The 21,422-nt window shown below is 44.0% G+C and overlaps 1 protein-coding gene across 3 annotated transcripts in view; it reads left to right on the top strand.

The window, feature by feature from the left end:
* AMOT (angiomotin) overlaps window positions 1–21,422 on the top strand; it is a 62,816-nt gene that overhangs the window by 16,215 nt on the left and 25,179 nt on the right. For 2 of the 3 annotated variants that reach the window (XM_062006628.1, XM_062006627.1), the window contains exons 2-5: window positions 9,845–10,011; window positions 11,419–12,337; window positions 18,906–19,356; window positions 21,093–21,237. In XM_062006628.1, coding sequence (XP_061862612.1) covers window positions 11,466–12,337; window positions 18,906–19,356; window positions 21,093–21,237 — 1,468 coding nt within the window. In that variant the 5' untranslated portion in view covers window positions 9,845–10,011; window positions 11,419–11,465. The remainder of the gene's footprint in view (window positions 1–9,844; window positions 10,012–11,418; window positions 12,338–18,905; window positions 19,357–21,092; window positions 21,238–21,422) is intronic. The other variant, XM_062006629.1, reaches the window with a different exon arrangement.

Here is a 21,422-nt window from a genome sequence, read left to right as displayed (position 1 = left end):
AAGAGAGGACTTGGATCTCTTGATTCTTCATACAAGTGTTCCAAGTGGCCTGTTGCTGGGGTTGTAAAGTTTCAGGAAGCACTGGAGGATTTGTCAAAATTATTTAGCCCATTGTGTCAAATCTGGGCCACAACCAATTTCTGTGTGCTGTTTTCTGCTTTCAGGAATTCTTTGCTTTCTGATGGGCAGTTACTTTCTAGATTAGACTTTTATCTATCTCTTGTGCCTGATTTTCTCTCTGTATGTGCCCTCTACAAGGTATCATCCATCACAGGCTTTAAATCATTGTCTTTATGAAAGAACAAGCACATAGCTGCCCTATGAGTCCAGTTTGGCTGCAGGAGCTTCTCAGTTCTTAGGCTTTTTTAGATAGGAGAGAGTGTATTCCCAAACAGCTCTGGAATGCAGTGCTGGCCACAGGAAGAACTGCATGCTGCTGTCTCCACATTACAGCCGTACCTTCAGCTCTTGCAACTGTATGAAAACACTGTATTGTACAGAGAACTAAAGTCAGCAAATATCAGTCTTGGATGTTACTTGGCTCTTAAGAGCAGCCAAGAAATCTTCAAGACAGAAAAAAATCTCAACCAACTTTGAGAAATAATGTAAAGGAGTTCCTAAATATGCAATATAATATTTGTCTCATTTGCCTGTAAGTGAACGGAGTTTTTCAGGGTTGATGAAGCTTGTGTTTGCCTAGACACTTGGCTATAACTTTTAAAGTAAGAATATATTTGAAACTTAGCTGTTTATCAATGGCCATTCAGGGCAAACCAGGCATTTGATGTAGGCAGGAGGTTGGAGAATGAGGAATGGATAAGGACGGAAAAGAAAAAGTTGTGAACAAAATGAAAAGCTGAGTGCAAAATAAAAGGAGCCTGTGGAAACAGAGTCCTTAAAGCCTTAAAATCCTGTCAGAGTCATGGTCATGGGTTATGTGAGGTGCTTGGCTTGAGTGAAGAAAAACATTTGTTGGAGTCCTGTAGCACCTGGGGATCAGGGGTTGTGGTCATCCTTCACGATAGCTGTTCAACGTGTCACGCTTTGTTGCGAGCAGCTCACGGATTGCTAGCTTGGTGCTGCAGGACTGAGTGCTCTCTCCTGTTTCTAATAGCTGAATCGTCTCATATTTTACTGGCACGCAGCCTGCATTCTTAGTCCTGCAGAAGGGCTTCAGAGATAAATACTGCCATTCATATTGGTTGCTTTTTTACTTTCTGATCCCCTCAGAATGACTGTTGTCTAGTTTGGTTGTGTCTGAGCTTAAAATAACCTTTTATATGATAAAATACTAAGTATTTGCAAATCTTTGGGAGTTTGGAGGGGTCCTTGGTCATTTTCCTTGATGGCTACTGTTGAGCTACGCAAGATTGGTTAGAAATAGAACCAAGACTTTGTTTAAACCACTAAAAAGTTCACTGATCTTATACAATTGTTTTTAAAGGCCTTGCTATTATTTGCATTAGCAAAGCACTTGCGGAGTCTAATCGTAGACCAAGATGAACAGTTCTCTTGTATGAATGTCTGTGAATTAAACTGATTTAAGTCTTTGTTTAATGAGTTAATTGCACTTCTAAGACCTTGTCTAAGAGTTGTATCGCAGTTAATGTCTGTTTACTTTAAAATGCTTTGTGTCTCTACACAACTCGGTTCTTAAAAGAATTGCTGAATTTCTTAGGATCATTTACTGTAACCCTCAAGGAAAGTAATTCCACATTTCAGTGGCTTTGTTCACTTCAGGCTTTGGTGGACTTTTCCTACTGGTCTAATTTGAGTGGTTCTGTGTTCATCTGAAAGAAATTTGATTGCTTCATACTAGGACCAGCTCGTCTTGTTGTGGGGCTTGGGAAAAACAGGGTGGGAAAATGTCTCTTTCTAGTTTTCCCATTGTCCTTTTGAAAAGAAACAAAGCTGAAGCCTCCTCGATGTTTCTGGAGATGTGGAACAATAAAACCAGCATCAAACAGCCTTTGGAGGTGCACAGGGAATTGGTAATCCATAGCTTACTGAAGTCATCACACTAAATGCTGGTTTGGTGTTAGCTACAAACAAATTTGGAACGTGAAAAGCCCAGCTTTTGTTGTTGCCAAGTTGAGATCAGGTGTGGAGCATTCTGATCTTGTTTTTAAAAAGTGATTACAAAATCTTAGCATCTGTGAGGGAAGAGTGGTTTTACCACCCAGCAAAAGACCAGGGCACTTCTGATTTGGGGAAGTAGGGACGGCAAGGAAAACGTTATATGGGAGACCACTGGCCTCATCCCAAACTGCTCAGGTGGTGTTTTGAAAGGATGTTTCCATGGAGCGATCTCAAAAAGGCTGAAATGGAGATTGAGGCCCAAGATGGTGCTCGTGAGAGACAGGGGGCTCTGAGGGAGCACTTTGGGAGACAGGGTAGCAGGTTTCCTAGCCCCAGTGAGGCCCAAGCAGCCACATTCCTCAGGCAGCGGAGAGCTCAGCGCGTTTCCTGCTGCAAGAACTGCTGGCATCCAGTGCAGCTCTGAAGGAAAGCTGAGGCAAGGCTGACGATTTTGGATTTGTGCTTAAGGAGCAATATGTTATCTGTGGTTCCAGTGCATTCAGTGAAGTTCATTTTATCCCATCTCCGTGCTTAAGCAGCGAAAGATTGTGGTGTATTACCAGCTGCTGACACCACGCCGGCAAAACACGAGCAGGCAGATTTCCTTCATTAGGGCAAGACCGTGTAGCTCTTCACTTCGTCTTTCTGCAGCTGCTAGGGATACCTTGCAGCAGTCTCTTCTCCAGCTGCAGAAAATAGTCAGAAAGTTCCCATGCTTTCTGCTTGCACAAGTTCTGGGCTACTTACGTCCTGGATAAAAACCATTTAGGCAGGATCTGTGCTTAAAATATTTGTTGCACCACTTAATATGGAGAATCTTTCTAGTAGTGATGAAGTTTATATTAGCAAGGAAAAAGTTTTGCTGGTATGGTTTACACAAGCTTTCCTAAGTAATGTACCTAAACCCAATTATTTCCTAGTGTAACTGCATCTGCTTTAGAGTGGTTGCTGGAATAGTTACATTGAAAGAAATCAGTTCCCTGAGTGACATAGTTGTGGCAACAAAAACATAAACTTAGGCCAGTACTTGGCCAACCATCACTATGCTAAAATGAACGTAGTAATATCTTCCTCCCAGTGTGGTGGTGAGGCTTAATTAATCATCTTACAAGTAATTAAAGGTTTTTACAAGGTTCACATGAAAAACCCAGGTGGTTATGATAAAAGAACAACACCAAAACCACTTTTACAACATCCTTGCTTTCTAAAAACGTGGTGGTCTGGATCTTCTCTTGGGTTTTACTTTGTTTTTGGTTTGCTTTTAAAAAAACAGATCCATCTTTTTAACCCACGGCACCCTTGGACATGACAAAAAGGACGTGCTTCCTGATACTGGCTTGTCCCTATACTGCATTAGGTTTGTTTCCTTGAGCCCCAACATCGCCAGCTCTGTTAGGCTGACTGACAACTGGTAAGCTGACTGTGTTTCTTTTTATAAAGAACAAAACCTCCAACAAGCAGCTCTTTGAAGAAAGGAGAGGCTGTGCCTGTTTGTGTTCTGTGACTTAATAGTCACACTGCTTTGTGATACAAGAAGAGCTCTTCCACATGAGGCCTTAAAATAGTTTAAATTGTGGTAATGTTAGAAAAAGCCAGAAAGTTCCACGCTGAAGTTAGGCCATAGTGACTCTTTTCTTCCCTGCACCCTTCTTCACCTGTGGTTTTTGTTTGTGTCAACTTGGGATACAGTTTTTAAGGATGTCACAACTGAGATATGAGGGAAAAACTACCTTAAGGTGGCATAAAATAGACATGTCTCTTTAGGGATTGTATTTCCATTGTTTTCAGGACTTAAGCTTTTAGTCTCGAATTCTGACTTTATTTTTAATGTCGATTCTGATTCTAATCTTCTTTTATCTCCTGAGCAATTAAAGCAGCCTGATCCTATCGGTGGGGACAAATGATGCACTGTCAACGTTTTGCTCCCTTCTGATAACGCACATGAAACTGGTTTGCGTGCTTGAAGATTACGTTTTACTCTCACATGGTTTTCATTATCCCGAGAGCCCTGAGGAGAGGCCTGGACTAAATCAGAGAAAGAATGGCAAAACCACACAATGCAATGAAAATGGTGCTGAGGCATACTTGGGATAGTTGTGGGACAGGGGCTGCTGACGACAGAAGCAGGGCGCTGCCCTGAGTGCCAGCAGCAGCTAGAAGTAGAGCATTCTTTAAAGACAAAACAAAACTTACAGTTGAATTTAAACTGTGGCTTGGGTTTACAACAGTTCCCCGGTTCTACGAGGGTAATTACTGGAAATCTGTGCAGTTGGAAGCAGATGAATCTTGCTCGGTTTGTGCTGGGAGGCAGTCCTCTGAAATGAGACCCGAGGTGACTAAACCTGTGTAAGCTTCATCTGATTTAACAAGACGACATCTAAAAGGTGAGATCTTGGCCTTTACAAAGTTAGTATCAGAGCTCCCTTCTCCTGTGCTGCTATTATAGTTTTGTTTAGTATGTAGAAGTTGCCACTAAAGGGTTATCTGTCTGCAGATGTGAGGATAGTGCTTGGTAGTGCTGCGTAACAATTTAGGTGTGACTGAGCAGTGGGATGTAGTCACATAGAAATATTCCCAGTAAAACCAGCTGGATGAATATACCTAGGCTGGTTTTGCTGCTAGACCAGTATATTCAGAATAAATCCTCCTGGCCCTCAGACTTTTGGTATTTTATGGAGGTACTTGAAATTCCACCTCATTCTTATCAAAATGCTTAAAAGCCATGAAGCATTCCTATTTATACCAGGCTCTGGAAGTGTTTATTCTCTCTCTCTCTCTTTTTTTACCCCCTTTGTAATATAAAACCTAAATTATGTTGGGGAAGATTATAAGTACTTCCCCGTGAAGAAATTGATTCTTTATAGTGAGAGAGCAGTAATTCAAAGGTCAAGGAAGGTCTCTTCAGTTTTTTCTTTAGAGATAGTATTTAGAGGGGGTCTTCCTACGTTGATGTCTTGACTGACTTATCTCAACCCAGACCAAGTGACTGCTTTTTCTTCAGGCCTGCTAGGCTTTGCTGTGCTGTTCTGTGCTCAAATCAATCCCAATACCAGGAGCATTTGAGGAGAATTGTATTAGTCTGGTCCTTGCTGAAGGTAGACTCGATTTGGCCTGAGGAGTTGTTAGAGCCATGATCAGTCTTGGGGTGTTCTGGTGGCCTCTCACTGGAGTTGCCTGATGATCTAATATAATGGGTATGCATGTTATTTGCACCCATCTAGGTGACATTGTTCTTGTTTTTAGTTAAAAGAAGGAAGTTTTTCTTGTTTGCCCAGTGACTCTGTCCTTCTGGTATGAAGATGAATAACGTTGGCACTGTTCCATGCACCTGCTCAGTGCCACCCTCCGAGATCACCTGAGCCACAGGCAGCAGATCTGGGCAAGCAGGGACGGGATGGTTGAATGAAAGCTGGGGAAGTACTTATGGTTGGAGTCTGAAAACCACTTTTGGTTAGGAGCAGGTGCTGAAGTGCTATCACAACTCTGGGATATGTTGTGTGCCACCTCACAGATTGGGGTGTTGGCGCCAGATGTTGGGAACCTTTATTCTCAAGGACTATCCTAGTGTGTACTCTCTCCCTTCCTCCTCCTTAGTTAAGACTGAAATGAAATAAAGAGCATTCCTTGATAACCTGCACTGTTTATTAAATAACTTTGGACCTCGCCCTTGTGAGTCTGGTGCTTCAAAGTGAGTGTGTGTGTGCAGGGTGGCCGTGTTTCCAGTGGTCTTACAGACCCTCAGGTTAAGTGAATTTGGCAGGGTCAGGCAGTCAGCCTGCTGGGTTTTGCATAGGCCACGTAGCAAAGGTGTATTTCTATTAAACAGCAGGTGACTCAGAGTGTGAGCTGGGCCCTGTGATTGCCCTTGGACTTCACAGCTAGTCCTTTCTATTCTCTCTCTGTTTTGTGTTGGCCTTCTCTGTTACAATGTGCAGGTATGTCTGAAGATAACTCCACACCTAAAAAAAACAACTTAAGGCTTCATTCAGCTGATAACATCCCATCACCTGTTGCCAACCAGGATAAGCAGCATCACATGCAAGTCTTTTAAGAAAAGCACAGAATTACTTCGTAGAATTTCCTGCATGAGCTTGAAGTCTGTCACTGGATTGTTTTGTATGTGAGTGACACAAAATTTAGTAGTAAAACTGAAAGTGCTTAACTGTACTGCAGCCCTTTTGAGGTGGTGAACCTGTTCCCATCCCACCTGATGCGTAAGCTAATTAGCTCCTTGGCTAAGCAGTAATTCTGGGCAAGTATATACAGGCTGTCCTCACAGGGACTCTTGCATTCCTCTTAGTTTCACAAGCTAAAGAAAGATGCTTCTCTTAGCTTCTGAGGTTATTGCTTCATGCAGGTTAATTGAGCTGTAGCATTATAGCTGCTCATCAAACAGTGGTGAGTAGCTCACTTGTCTAAGCTTGTTTATTTTTATAATGCCGAAAAATATTTGCATGCTGTACAGAAATGTGCTGCTTTGGTTCCTTACAGGCTGGCAGCATTATCATTTGAAATTCTTCATTAATCTTTCTTCCTCACAAGGGACTGGCAAGATTCCTGTGCATAATTATATGATGTTTAAGACAGAAGCTCCTGCTACTGAGTTTTTAGTGCCCTGCAAACACAAGTCTTTTCTTCCTTAAATAGTACCTGTGTCACCTCCCCTCTTATGCCCAGTCTTGATCTCAGGTTGGTTATGTGCAGCACTATTTGCAATTCTTTTGTTAGTCCTGCCAGTTCTAGACTCGGATGTTTTGCTTGAGAACATACAGATTTGCTCAACATACAGGTGTTTTGCTCAAGAACATATAGAGAAGTTACCTTAAATCATTTCAGACTGGAGATCAGAGCAAGGTAGTGTGATGGTAGAACTTCAGTGCTCAGGAACAAGCTGTGAAATTGGTTCAGCTTGGGAAAACTACCTCGTAATAGTTCTTTGGAACAGAATTGGTCTAAAACTGAATTTTCTGCTTGAAGAGCAAGGTGTTTCTAGGCTTTGTGGTTGTGAAGAGCACACCAACCCATAAGCCAGTACAGTGTTGTGCAGTTGTTGGTAGTCTGAATTCAGCCCTACCCATTGTAACAGGTTTGGTGTAGTTGTGGGACCATAGAATAGCTTGGGTTGGAAGCCACCTTAAAGATCACCTTGTTCCAACCCTCTGCTATGGACAGGGACATCTTCCACTAGATGAGGTTGCTCCAAGCCCCATCCAATGTGGCCAGTGAACACTTCCAAGGATGAAGCCCCCACAGCCTCTCTGCACAACCTGTTGCCATTGCTTCACCACCCTCACAGGGAAGAACTTCTTAATATCCCATCTAAATCTGTCCTCTTTTAGTTTAGGCCATCTCCCTGTGTCCTGTCACCACATGTCTTTGCAAAACTCTCTCCCCATCTTTCCTGTAGGCCCCTTTAGGTGCTGGAAGGCTGCTCTAAGGTCTCCCTGGAGCCTTCTCCAGCTGAACGACTCCAACTCTCTCGGCCTGTCTGCATAGGAGAGGTGCTCCAGCTCTCTGATCATCTTTGTGACCCTCCTCTGGACTCGTTCCAGCAGCTCCATGTCCTTCTTTGTTGAGGGTCTCAGATCTGGATGCAGAACTCTGGGTGAGGTCTCATGGGAGTGCAGTAACCCCTCAGATACGCTTGTGTTTAAACAGAACCTATTCCAATTTCCTTCCAGCTCTATCACAACAACTTTTCCAGTGCACCTCACTAATTTCCATCTTTGGCACACTGAAAACTGAAATTGTTGGAAGAGCCTGACACAAATTTGGTGTCCAAATAAATAACACATGGGCTCCAGGACCGATTGTGCTGTTCATTTTTGTGTTTCATTACATAGAAAAGTTAACTCGCGGGTTCTGCCACAAGTTTCCAGCTCACTCAGAAAGCAGATTCCAGGAATGCTGCCACCCAAGTTAGTTGCACAAGATTCTCTTTGTTAATTAAATGGAAAAAACAGGCTTAATGTTAACAGTTGATGTTTAAAGAAAGTGGATTTCATAGTCATATTGTATCTCGGTCTACCTTTTGTGGTGGATTTCCAGGCTGATTCCTAGTTTACATCCACACTGAAATTAGTAGTATTCAATTCCTGCAAATTCTTTGTGTGAACTGTGGCTTCCCTCCATCAGATCAGCAGAACAGGCTCGTACTGCTGTGTGTGAAATGGTTGCATACAGAATTAGTTGCTGGAACGTTCCAAGGAGTTAAACATGCACAGATTGAATTTGTCTGTTGAGAGAAAATCTCTAAGGCAGAGAGGCAGGATCTCAAGCTGGGTTGTATCTTTGTATTAAAAAAATAAACACACTCCCACCCCCCTTAGATTTTTCCAGTTGAGACAAAAGAAATCTTTGGGTGGAAAGGCAGCATCATATTGCATAATAAAAGCCTTTTTCTGCTCTAATAAAAAGGATTGCTTAGGGGAACTTTGTTTAAATGAAAAAAAAAAGGAAATAAAAGGAGTCAGTGATGATACTGGTGTGAGGGGGACAAGGAATCCTCAACTTCTGTTGTGCAACATGGGGGAAAGAGGCTAGAAACTGCTCTGGTTATCTGCTATCTTAATGCCTGGTTTAAAGGTTCTTTACTGCATATTTGCTGGCAGCTGTTTTCAATATATCCCTCTCAAGCTAAGTCACCAGTTAAGAATTTGACATTAGATGGTTTTTTCAACCACCATCTTGAAGTACCACACCACACCACACAACGCTGCCTTGTTCCCTGCTTAGATACTGTTCCTGTGCCTTGAAATCCCCGTTGACACCTCAAGCATTTAACTTGCAGATCTGAGAATTTTTTTTTTGTTGGGTGTGGATGTGTGCCATAGTGAGACACAGACAGAAGTATCCACGTCTGCATTCCTTCACTACATCTGTTCACTTTAGTTTTTGCAACATTCCAGGCAATTAAGTCAAATTATACATCTCAATGGAGATTTTTAATGTCACCAGTTCTGTTTTCATTGCCTGCACTTTTAAGTGGGCAGGTATGTTCCACATCATTTGCCTTTACTCTTTAGGACCCCTTCAAGTAGTAGATTTAACTGCTTCTTGAGTAACAAGCCTAAACACACATTTCCCTACGTTCTCATGATTCTTCCCTTCAGTGGTTAAATTTTCTTCACTGCTTTATATTCTGAAGAGGAAAAGTAATGTAATTAAAGAATGTTTTGGGAATTAGAGCTGTGCTCTGCAATATGTTTCTGGCATATACTTTGTCAGTGTCCTTTTTCTTCCCCTCACTTTCCCAGTCTGTAAAGTAAAGCCAATATTCATATACTGATCATTCTCACAGTCATTTCTGAAGCGTAATTTGTTGACATTTATAAAGCATTTAACCCTATCACCTTTCATTAAAGGATTTCTGCTGATGTGGTTTGGTATGTACAGCACCACTGGAAAAGGAGCCATAAGCACAGGGTATCATCATCTGTGCTGCAGCTTTCATTCTTAGCAAAAAACTAAAACAATGGAGTTAAAGAATTAGCGGGTTTTAATCACTGTTTCACTTAGAGGCACAGATGGGATGGAGCATTACTTGGCAACGCTTAATCTTGGAGCAGAAATTGCCATGATTAAAGCAGCAGCTGGAGTAGATTGCTAAGGACAGGGGAGTTCATTCATCCTAAAGGGATCGAAATTGTTGGGCTCAGGGAGAAAACAAGAAGCTACAAAAGAAAAATGTGAAATATGGGCCAAGGTTTATTATTTCGAAGGTCTCATCTGCTGATTAAAATGATGTTTTCAATGCTTTCCTCAGAATTATTTTGGAAGCGAGGAGAGTATCAAGTGATCTGGCCTACTGAAGAGGAGCCTGAAGCCATCCCTGAGTGGAGATTTTGGACTTGCAGGAGGAAGGCTGTGTGTTCCCCCTTCATGTGGCAGAGCTGCTCCTCCTTACCAAGGAAGTCAAAGTGAAGGAAATAGGTATGTGCCACTTGAAAGAGGATTTCAGAAGAGTTCCAGGCCGGTCAGCAGGGCCTGAATTCCTAGTTTGATGAGGCAGCCTGGAATGAGGTAGATTTTCACTTTCCATTCATTAACCTTATCAGGAGAGTTCTGTCTGCCACCCTGTGTTATGGGGGTGGACTCCTCTGTAGGTTGGCCTGAGGGGGGAAACTGAGTGGTTGTAGAGATGAAGAACAAAGAGCCCCCATCAGGTCTCCTGACTCCTGCAGTCCATCCCCGGTTCTGCCACAGAACAAACCCCTGGGAACAAGTCACCTTTTGCTAAGGGGCGATGTTGAACAGAAAAAAAGGTGTCAAAGTGATGGAATTCTAACATGCTGTCAAAGCACATCCACAGCTTAGCCAGCAAGTAATGCATACTCTCTGTTCTGACCTGTTCTAGCTCAAAATTATCTCTGCTTTTAGTTAAATGTCTCAAAGGTGTCATTAATTTGGGATATTTCAGCTCATACAAGGGTTTGAGTTTCCAGGACAGATTCCTGATTCCCCTGGGAGACTGAGTGGAGTGTAATCGCTGTGATGTTGGTCACTGGCTTAATCTGTACTTAAGATGTGCTTGACATTGGCTCTTTGTGTGTCTCTGTGGTACACAGTGTTTTTTCCTGCCACTTGGAGGTCTTTTTCTGTTCCTTAGATCAGACAACTCTTTTTCCTCCTCTTGCATTTGCATGCATTCAGCTGATGGTATTTAGATGTGTGAGGATTTGGTTGCCTTTGTATAGCAGGAAGTTACAGAGTCCTTGCTTGCACCAGTACCTAGTGCTTTCTGCAGCAGGGAGACGAGGTGCTGATCTCACTCTGGGTATTTCATAACTCTGAAAGCCTGCTGGCTGATGAGCTACTCATTAATTGCTTTAAACTATAAGCTAAGAGATGGCTTTACTTCCTTTGAACCATATACTATCTTAATGGGCCTCTTGATTTTTTTCTTCTTTTTTGCTTAAAACTGACAAATTGCTGATTTCACCCTTTAATCCTTGTTTCCTTGCAAATGTGGGAAGAGTATTTCGTTGTTGGTAGCCTGAAATGTAAAGCAAACAGGTCTTAGGCATTTTTACCATCGTCCTGTGAACCATCCTTTCAGCCTGGAAGCAGCCTGGCTGGCTGAGGTACTCGCCATGCATCCCTGCAGCTTGCAGGCCATTGATATTCCTATAAACTTGCAAGTCACCTTTCATCACCTTCCCAGGCTGTGCCCCCTGGCATGCAAGTCCTTCTTAGGCCAAGGGCCTTAATGACCCCCATTGTTATGGGAAGCTTTGGTAATCTAACCTGCTTTTCTTTTTTTCTGTATTTCAAGCGTTGCTCTTAAATGTCTCTTGCTTGATCCACTCAGGCGCTAACAACCGTGTCTCCTTTCCTTAGGTCAAGGGCAGCTTTTACATTCCACCCAAAAGGCACCACAGTTTGCGATGAGGAATTCAGAAGAGCAAGCAGCTACGACAGTTTTACAACGCCTGCTGCAGGAGCAGCTCAGATACGGAAACCCAAATGACAACCGTAACCTCCTTGCCTTACACCAGCAAGCCACAGGAAATGCTCCCCCTTTCAACAGCACTGGGAGTCCAGCATCTCAGAACGAAGGGCTGAGCCCCCAGGACCACCAGCTTGTGACTCATGCTGCCCGTCAGGAGCCCCAGGGCCAGGAGATACAGGTGGACAACAGCATCATGGAGAAGCAGCTCTCCCCACGGCTTCAGAACAGCGAGGATCTCCCGACCTATGAGGAAGCCAAAGTCCAGTCGCAGTATTTCAGGGGCCAGCCGCACGCCAGCGTCGGGGCAGCCTTTTATGTAACGGGGGTCACCAACCAAAAGATGAGGACTGAAGGGCGGCCCACAGTTCAGCGAGTGAGCCCAGGGAAGGTCCACCAGGATGAAGGACTGAAGGACCTCAAGCAAGGGCACGTCCGCTCCTTGAGCGAGCGGCTGATGCAGCTGTCCTTGGCCACCAGCGGGGTAAAGGCCCACGCGCCTGTCACGAGCGCGCCGCTCTCCCCCCTCTCTCCTCTTTCTCCTCAGCAGTCCAGTGACCTTTATAAAAATTCTGGCTCCAATGAGTTCTACAAGAACTCGGTGCAACCCCCTTCCCAGCCCAACATGAAAGGAATGGAGCAGCGGGGGCCTCCTCCAGAGTATCCTTACAAAAACGTGTCCACCCCGGCAGTGAACTGCAAACCTCAGGACTCGGGGCATTTCTATAGCGACCATCGCATGAGCCAGCAGGGAAGATCTGATGGGCCTATGATGAGGTATCAACATCCCCCCGAGTATGGGTCAGTCAGGTAAGCAAGATCTTAAACTCCATAAGGAAAGGCAGTATGAAACTCAGCCCATTGCTCTCCACTCCTGTGGCAGGTTTTCTTTCAGCAAACATCCCATCTTTACTGTGTGAGGTGACATACTGTGTTCAGCTACAGACTGTGTGTGGAAGGACCATCACTTCTTTAAGTAGTTTACTTAGAGAGGCCTGACCCCACAAAGCAACCAAGAAAAAAACCCCTCACCCCAAAAGAAGCCAGATTGATTTTTATGGCATGAGGAAGTTTAATACTGAGCCTCACAAAAGGTTTGCTCCAAAAGGTGGGATTCAGCATAGAGACTTGCCATTACTTATTGTCTTAGGCTGTTCTTTAATTACATCTGCCCAGACAAAAGGGGTTTTTTTAAGGTTTAAACTGCATCTAAATGCTCTGGAGGAAAGGAGAAAGTGAATGAAAGCAAGCATGGTGCAGGTAACAATCACCTGAGCTTCCTTGGAGCTTTTCAGATTGTATTATCAGTGGACCAAAGCATAGGAGTGCAAAAGGGAGCGTGCTCTGTGCCTCATTGCACATGAGCTTTCTTAGCTCTCACTAATTTTCCTGCATCATTTGAAATGTCAGCCTGTTCTGGTTTCCTCTGGATAAGGAGCTGGATTTGGCTTGAGCCAAACACTGGCAGCGGTGTGGGTGAAGATGAAGTTCTATTTAGGTGGGCTGAAAAGAGGGATTTACTTTACCTGTTTACTCACCATCTCATCTGTGTCCAAGACCAGGTGGGATTTGGTATAATGATTTTGACCTCATTTTGAAACTAAAGAGGAAAATCAAAGGAGCAACAGGAGGGCGTTGCTACCTAAGTAAATGGTAAGGTCTTTGTGTGTGTGTGTGTGTTTGCACGTGTTGTGTTTGGAGGGGAGCAAGAAGAAGAAACCAGTCTGTATTTGGGAACAGAGTCTGAGCTTTGGGGAATTTGAATCTGCTCAGAACCTTACTAGTCCTATGGGGAGCTATTTTCAGAGTTTGTCCACCATTGTTTGTGATCTGAAATGACTTCAGCAGCATACAAGCCTCATGAAAAGGCCCTTTGATCTGGCTAAATAAATAATAAAGAGGCCAGGAAAAGGGGAAGTGAAGGGTTTAGGGGGGGTAATGATTGTAGAAGCTCGTTGCAAATGTTTTTGAAAATTCAAAGGTCTCAAATCTCTGTACACACAGGAAAGGGAAACAGATCCTCCATGGTTGTGCTGCATCAGAAATGCTCACAATGTTATACACAAGTGAATCTGAGATGTAGCCTGCTTGCTGTTTAAGGGAGAGGTATTTGAAAACACGCCAACAGTCAGCTCCTCTAGACAGGGTGATTTTTGTCTGTATTGGATGGATCCTGGCTGCTTTGAAAGAACATGGGGCGGGGGGGTGTGGGGAGAGGAGGAGAAAGGTTCAGCTGGCAAGGTTTCCAGTAGGGGAAGCAACTGAAATTTGTCTTCAAAGCATTGGGAATCTAATGAGGTTACTTTTTAACCTAAATAGCTGCGCAGAGTAGAGGTTTCCTTTGCAAGCAACTGCTGTAGCAGTAGAACAATTGCAAGACTAATCCATAAATTACAGATCAGCGTAGCAAAGGAAGGCAGCGAGTCCTCTATTCCCCTCCCACACACTTTAAGAGAAACTGTCGTTCAGACAAGAAACCTTCTGTGTTACCAAAGGTGCAGCTGGATAATGGTGTGAAGACTTTAACAGCATAGCAGCTTTTGGGAGTGTGTTTGCCTCACACCAAGCAGTGCTAACCAGCGTCGTTGCAGCCTGGCTGGAGTGAGAAAAGTATTTTCAGAGACTGCAGTTCCCCCCTGCGCTGCAGCTCTGCTTATGGGGATTGATTTGGATGCATTTTGTGTGTGTGTGCATCTTTTGAACTGTGCATGGAGGGAACAAAGCCCCTTCTTTCTGCTGGTGAGGCCACACCCTTTTCTGCGGGTTTTTCCCCTCATTGTTCGGGGGAATTTGAGGGTGACCTAACGATGCGGTTAAATAAAACTCGTTGAGCAAGATAAACATTGGGGAATTCACAGCATTCTCATGCTTCACCCTCCCCTGTCTGGGAAAGGAATGGGCTGTGTGGTAAGTTCAAACCAGTCTGCAAACAGTTTGCCTCACCTGCTCTTGGGCGGTGCAAGTTTGGGAACACATAGATGTTGGTAGTGGTGTTGGTTTAATGTAAATACTGGGCACACCAGAGGCGTCTGTGCTGTTAGATGGAGATGTAAAGCTCAGAAGGAGGATGGCTGAATGTGAAGCTCCAAAATACTGCTCTCTCCCTCATATCTCAAGTGTGTTTCAGAGGATGCTTTGGGCTGGTGTTGGTGGAGTTTTGGGTGCAGAGGAAGCTTTGCTGTCTCTCTGAGTCAAGCACCATCCTCTATCTGGAGCCCAAATGTCTGAGCTCCTGCTGTGGTGATTAATCCTGTTGACTTCACAGAAACTTCTTGAGAAGGAGAATTTGTCCCATAATTAGTAAACCTGCACTTCTGTGCACCAGTTCCCCAGAGCAGCATCGAAGTGGGGGATAATCAGGTATGATCAGGAAGCAGAACAAAAGTGCATCGGTTTGATTTCAGCCGTCTAATGGAATCTGCTCCCTCCTGCAGTCAGTGTTTCCTGGTGTGTGCAGGAGAGGAGGGCTGTGGATGAGAGGGAAGCTGTAGCTTCTTGAAGAGCAACACGCAGGAGAAGCAGGGAAGGCAGAAGAAAAATGAAGGAGGCAGAGAGACCTGTCCTGATCCCTTCATTCTTCTGCCCTCTGTTTTGTTGCTCTACCCGCAGATCTTCTGCATGACTTGCCGTTTGCAGTCCTGGCAGCCTCAGGACTCCTGATGGCTAGGTTTGCTTGCAGAGCTGCCCTTACTCCCTATCTCTGTCTTCATGACTTAAAAGCCAATGTGACCCTTGTAGCTGCAGAACCATAAATCCAGGTCTGTACTTGGCCCATGTGGTGTGTTTCTCCGATATGCGCCAGGAACCAGGAGGGAAGCAGAGATTCTTGTGTGATATAGCCTTCAAAATGAAGTGGCTCTTCAAATTATGCTCTCAAACTTAAACATTTGTGGGAATTATTGCTCTGAGGTGGGTTTTTTTCCCTTTTTCAGGGGTTTTCATGTCTCTATGACACTAAGGCAGATGGAAGGAGATTGCATAGTTTTGTTTTCCATGTATTCTGCGAGCCGTGCTGTGTTTTTGCATGAAGTGCTTAGTTCAGATAGGGTTTTAATTACTGCTACAGGGTTACCTGTCTCATGGAGAGAAGTTTTTCACTGCCATTCTATCAGCAGTTCTGTTAGGTGACCACAATAATAATTTGTACCTTAACATTTTGCAGTGAGGCTTAAAAATCTTGAAAAGTCCAGTTGTGTTCTTTTACCGTTCTGAATCTCTCAGGCCAAAATTAGTTGACCAGAGAAATAAAATCCACAATTCACATGTTAATCTGAGGGCTCTCAGAGCCAGGTATTTTGAACCCACAAAATGTATCTTATGGAAAGTAGTGGGGATGCCAAAAAGTTCTTTGAATGTGTGTGTGAAAGTTTGCAAACAAGACCTGAAACGGTCTGGTTGTCACTGGGAGGTTGCTGGGGGGTTTTGTTATTATGTCTGTGAGGTAGGATGTGTTGCACCAGTTGTGTTACCTCGTTTTGCTGGGAATATAAATGCATTTGTGACATTTTGGAAGCTCTAATGCTGTTGGTAATGCAACAGGACTAGAGGCTCACAGCTGTCATGTTTTAGCTTGAACCCATTTGGTATGATTTCAAGATTATGAGAGGCTTCGGATGTGAGTGCCAAGATGCTGGAATTCTGGAAATGTATCTTGTTTAGAAATACACAGCCACGATTTCCTAGAGTTGTCTTTACAATATCAGGCATGTAAGTACAAAGACTGTCCCTTCAGTGTTTAGCTGCTCCTGCTGTTTTTCTTTGGCCATCTTTCATTAATGCTCAGGTCCTGCAGAAATGGCAGGATTCTGCCCATGAGTTTCTGGTGACAGAGGAATGAGATGCTTTTAGTCAAACAGCTCACATTGTTAACATTGACATCTAAACAGTTCTCATTAGGCTTATAATACTATAAGACACTGAGATCAGCAGAGTCAGTGTCTCTGAGTTACTGCTTCAGGTTGTTTCTAGACTAGAAAAGAGTATTTTGTAAGTTCCAAACAGGTCATCTCAGATGGAATGTCAGAGCAAGGGTATTTCCTAATTGATGATGACATCAAAACAGGTGCATGATGTTAGGTAAAGAACAAACTCAATGAGACAAGGAGTTTCTGAAGATCACAGAATCATGGAATGGCAGGGGTTGGAAGGGGTCTTTAGAGGTCACCCAGTCCAACCCCCTGCCAAAGCAAGTCCCACCTAGATCAAGTCACACAGGAGCGTGTCCAGGTGGGTTTGGTAACCTCCAGAGCAGGAGCCTCCATGCCCTTCCTGTGCAGCTTGGGCCAGGGCTCCCTCACCTCAGCAGTGAAATAGGTTTTCCTTATGTTTAAATGGAACTGTGTTCCAGCTTCTTTCCATTATCCTGTCAGTGGATACAAAAGCAAAAGGAATGCCCAAACCTCCTGACACCCACCATTTAGATATGTGTAAATATTAATGAGATCCCCCTGCAGTCTCCTCTTATCTAAACTAAAGATGCAAAGTTTTAACTCTGCACATAACTGAGTTAAGAAAGAAGTTGGAAACCACCTGAGACAAATCGGATGACCTTGAGCATGGCATGTGGTAGTTTTGCTTCGTTCTTCATTGTGAGAACTGGCAAATAAAGAGAATGAAATAAATGCAATGATAAAGAGAGCTGACCTTCCAGGAAAGGAAGAACCAAATTGTTGCTGCCAGACTGAACATTCCTGAGGAAATTAATTGCACATCTCTCTTCTGCATGAAGATCCTCACGTTGCTTGGGAGCATTTCTGGGGAAATGCAGCTCATCAAAGAATGTTGCTGGCAGGGACCACAGTCACCTGGGTATAAGAAAGAAACAGTAACTGGAAGACTAATTATTTGTTTTTTTCCTAAGTGACAAAGACTAGAATTGTTTCCCTGATAAGGAATTGAGCATCAGCTTGGAGGGTTCTATGTCTCTTCTTTGCTGCAAAGCAAGGAAAATGATACCTAAAATGCACAATACTGAAATAATGAACCCTGCACTGATCTGAGAATGCACAAACTCCTACAGGCACTGCCAGCCAGATGTGAGTAATGCAGACATTTCCTCTCTGGACAGCTATGAAGCCTCCAACAGGAAGGATGATGCTGAGTGTTTGCACTTCGACTGAGAAGCCCATTGTGTAACTCTTTAGTTGCCAGTTCAGCCTCGTGCTTGCCGTGGTCGATTGACACGGCACTGACACTCCTGGTGTGGTGGGTGAGCTGTGCTGTGGGCTGTTCTACATCCAGGATCCCTATTGCAGTCAGCAGAGCAAATGTGAATTCGGACACGGGGTATTCTGTAGCAGCTATGGTCAGGTGAACAACAGTATGTGCTTTCCCAGCTGCAGGGCTGAACTGCATCCCAAAGGCTGGGATGTTCTATCAGGAGTGTTTCAGAATGTGTTTAACTGCCAGACTGGGTCTGCACCAGGCTGAGGGCTGTGCTTAAAAAGAGACTGGCTGCAGCATGGAAAGGGACTGATGCAATTGTTACAATAAAGAGCATCCAGAGAAGTTAAAGATGGAATGTTTTTGGAGGAGGAAGCAAAAACTGCCTCCTGAGGTCATCCAAGCACAATAAATCCACACAGTCTTCTAAGAGAGGTTTCTTACTTGGCTGATGCAGCAGAAGTTGAGCTGGGGATCTCCAGCACCTGGGAAATGTGAGCTGGTGTAGCTTGGAGTTAGATCTGTGACAAACTCAAGCATGTTCTAGATTGCCAGATCTGTCTTTGATATCCTACAGAGGTTACTGTTGGGAGCAGTAGAAGTGTCTACTATGCTGGACTTGGAGGGTTCTGAATCAAAAGGCTGCTTCTGATTCTTAGGTTGGCTTCAGATCCTTTAACTGTCTTGTTTGACAAGGCTTCAGGTAGTTTGCTGATAGTTCAGAAAGCTCAGATCAGTGATGCTGGCATACTAGCATAGAGCTGAGCCAGTCCCTTTAACTCTGTGTCCTGAACTGCAGGAGAAAATCCATTGTATTTTTCCCATGAGAGATGACAAGTTCCAGGACAGAACAAAAGAATCCACTCCTAAAAGTCCTCAGTTTAACCATTATATCCACACACCGTGGAGAAAAGTGATAAAAATCATTTTGAAAAGAGAAAGTAATTGTTGATGGAGTTTCTGTTACTGTTTCTGTACAAGATGAACGCAGGAGGAAAGACCTTCAGGCCCTTGGGCTGTGTTTTGTGATAATTATTTGATTTTGAAGCATTTGTTAAAAGCAGACTTGTAAAAATGAGGAAAACCTCACATATGAACCTTTTTTTGTGGGGAGACCCGTGTGTAGGAGCGACACAGCTCATCCCACACCTTGTCACTGGGTTTGTGCACCATCTTCTGCATGACTTTGATGGAGCTTCTGCTCTGTGTTTTCCAGGCAGAACCCAGATGTGCAGCTGCAGTTACAACAGAGACCACCTCACCACCACAGCCCAACTTCTTCCTTGACATCCCTGGGATCTTTGACTTTGCTTCAGTCTCCACCACCATCCAGGCTGTCCCCTTCCCAGCATCAGCAACCTCTGACTCCAAGCCAGGGAGATCCTGGCCTTCTGCCACGGACCCAGCAGCCGTTCCTGTCCAACCAAGTCCATCAGGGAGATTTGTACCGACTATGCCAGCCCTTCCTAGGCCCTCAGCAGCAGCAAGGCGACTCCTATGTCATGTCCCGGGCTCAGCAGATCCCTTCCCCCTATCAGCAGATGCAAGTAGATCCTTTTGCCATAGTTTCCAGGGCTCAGCAGATGGTGGAAATCCTGTCAGAAGAGAACAGGTCTCTGCGACAGGAACTGGATGGGTGTTACGAGAAAGTAGCCCGACTGCAGAAGGTGAGTGATTCTGGATATCAGGCATTCTCTTGTGCTAGTAGCATCCATAATTGAATCATCTAATCTGCAGCTGTTACATTCCTGCTTAAGGGATTGATGATCTACTTTAGAGCCTTTTATATGCAAATTGATTAGGCTGTATCCTGGCTCTTTGGGCAGCAGCTTAGCTTTTTTGGAAGATAGAATCAAAGCCTTCAGTTTATTGACCATGCTGAAAAGAGCATCCTCATCAGCTGTCTTGAGGAGGCTGACTGCTTGGCTTACTTGCTTAAATTCAAGCTGGGGTTGTTAAGTCCAGGATAGCAGCAAGCTTCATTTTTTTCCATCAGTCTAAAAAGCCTTTAGAGGCTGCAGGAATGACATGAGACCATAGACACTCAAGGAGGCCACAGGGGACGTTGGTACAAAACTTGCCTTGCACAGTGTCCTGCCAACAAGTACTGCTGCTATGGCTACAATAAAGACATTTGGACTGCAGGACTGAAACTAACACCTCTTTTGGCACTCTCTCAATACCACACAACTTCCATGAAAACTTAGTGTCTTGGTTTGGATTGAGCTCTTTGCCACTTTTGCCTTTATGAAGCAAGTAGAGTAAGTGATGCTAAAATGTTTTCTTCAAACAATATCCCAGGGAGACCCATCATTAACATGCATGTGTAGAGGGATTTGCATTGCTGCCTCATGGGAATAAGTTCTTGATGTCCAGTGGTTTAAAGCTGTGCAGCAGTTCAGCTTTGCTTTTGGCTTGCAGCTCTGAAAAGGCTAGATGTTACTTGCAATTTAGGACTTCGTGGGCCCTACTGTGCTCTTTGCACTGAGCAGTCTCCAGGGCCATAAAAATGTGTGGCTGCATAAAACACTTGAGTTCAAGTCACCAGTGTGTCTTTCCACACTCATTATTCCCTGTTACCTCTTTCCAGGGACATATGTTCATTTTGTTGGTTTTTTTTTGAAGATTTCTGGCCAGGAAATGCTTTAGAGAAATGTTTGACAGCTTCCTGCTAATGAAAGAAGGACAAAAACACACTGCTGTTCATCATTTGCTGTAGACTCTGCTGATGGGGTTTACTGTTATGTGGATCCACACTTCCATAACAGTGCAAACCATGCCTAGTAAGGAGAGTTAGAAGTGAATCTCCTGCTCTGAGTGATCAGAGAAGCTTTACACTAAAGGCTAAGAGGAAGGATGGAACGTTTTAGTGCAAATGTTTCTCTCTTCTCATTTAGTAAACTGAATATCTAAAAGCACAGCTAAGTTGCAGAAGTGTAAAGGTAGAACAGCAGGAGGTTTTATTGAGAATCTGGGGCCATAACAATTGCAGACTGCAGAGTTCATGCAGGATCTGCTGCTCACATTTTTTTAGCATAGTTTTGTCTGTCTTTCTTGTTTTATTTTACTTACTCAACTTGGTATCACATTAGCTATGTATACAAATGCATCTTTTCCAAACTAACTAGTGCCAAACTGCCCCAGCCCTAGTAACAGATTGCATTTGCACTTCAGTTTGCTGGATCTATGCTCTGATCATATTGGGGAAACAGAGCTGGAGTCTGGCAGGAGAGTCCAGATCTTTGTTTCAGCCATTGGTGTTACTCGTACAGGAGAATCCATCACAAACCTGAGGCCGTTGGTTTACTTCTTTCAATAAAGAAAACTTGAGAGTCAGTAATCTCTGAATGAAAAGAATTCTTAGTGATAAAATAGTAAGGGCTTGTTTTCACTTCCACTGCAGCTGGAAACAGAAATTCAGCAAGTTTCAGAGGCGTACAAAAACCTGGAGAAATCATCCTCGAAGCGGGATGCCCTGGAAAAGGCCATGAGGAACAAACTGGAAGGAGAGATCCGTAGGCTTCACGATTTCAACAGGGATCTGAGAGGTATGTGAAATAAACTTCTGTTGTTCAGTGGTAGGGGTTGTTTTTGTAGTTGTGCTTACTTGGCAGGACAGTGTTTTGCTGCAGAATTCCCTCTGTCTGTTGGCATAATCAGCATTATGACAGGATGACCAGGTATGTTCAGTAGTCTGAGACTTTAAGCACTGGAAAAGACAGGTTTAGGAGAG

Source organism: Colius striatus, chromosome 13 (genome assembly GCF_028858725.1).
Source record: "Colius striatus isolate bColStr4 chromosome 13, bColStr4.1.hap1, whole genome shotgun sequence".
Lineage (NCBI taxonomy): Eukaryota > Metazoa > Chordata > Aves > Coliiformes > Coliidae > Colius > Colius striatus.
The sequence above is the reverse complement of the archived record's forward strand: the minus strand, read 5'-3'. Positions and strand labels throughout refer to the sequence as shown.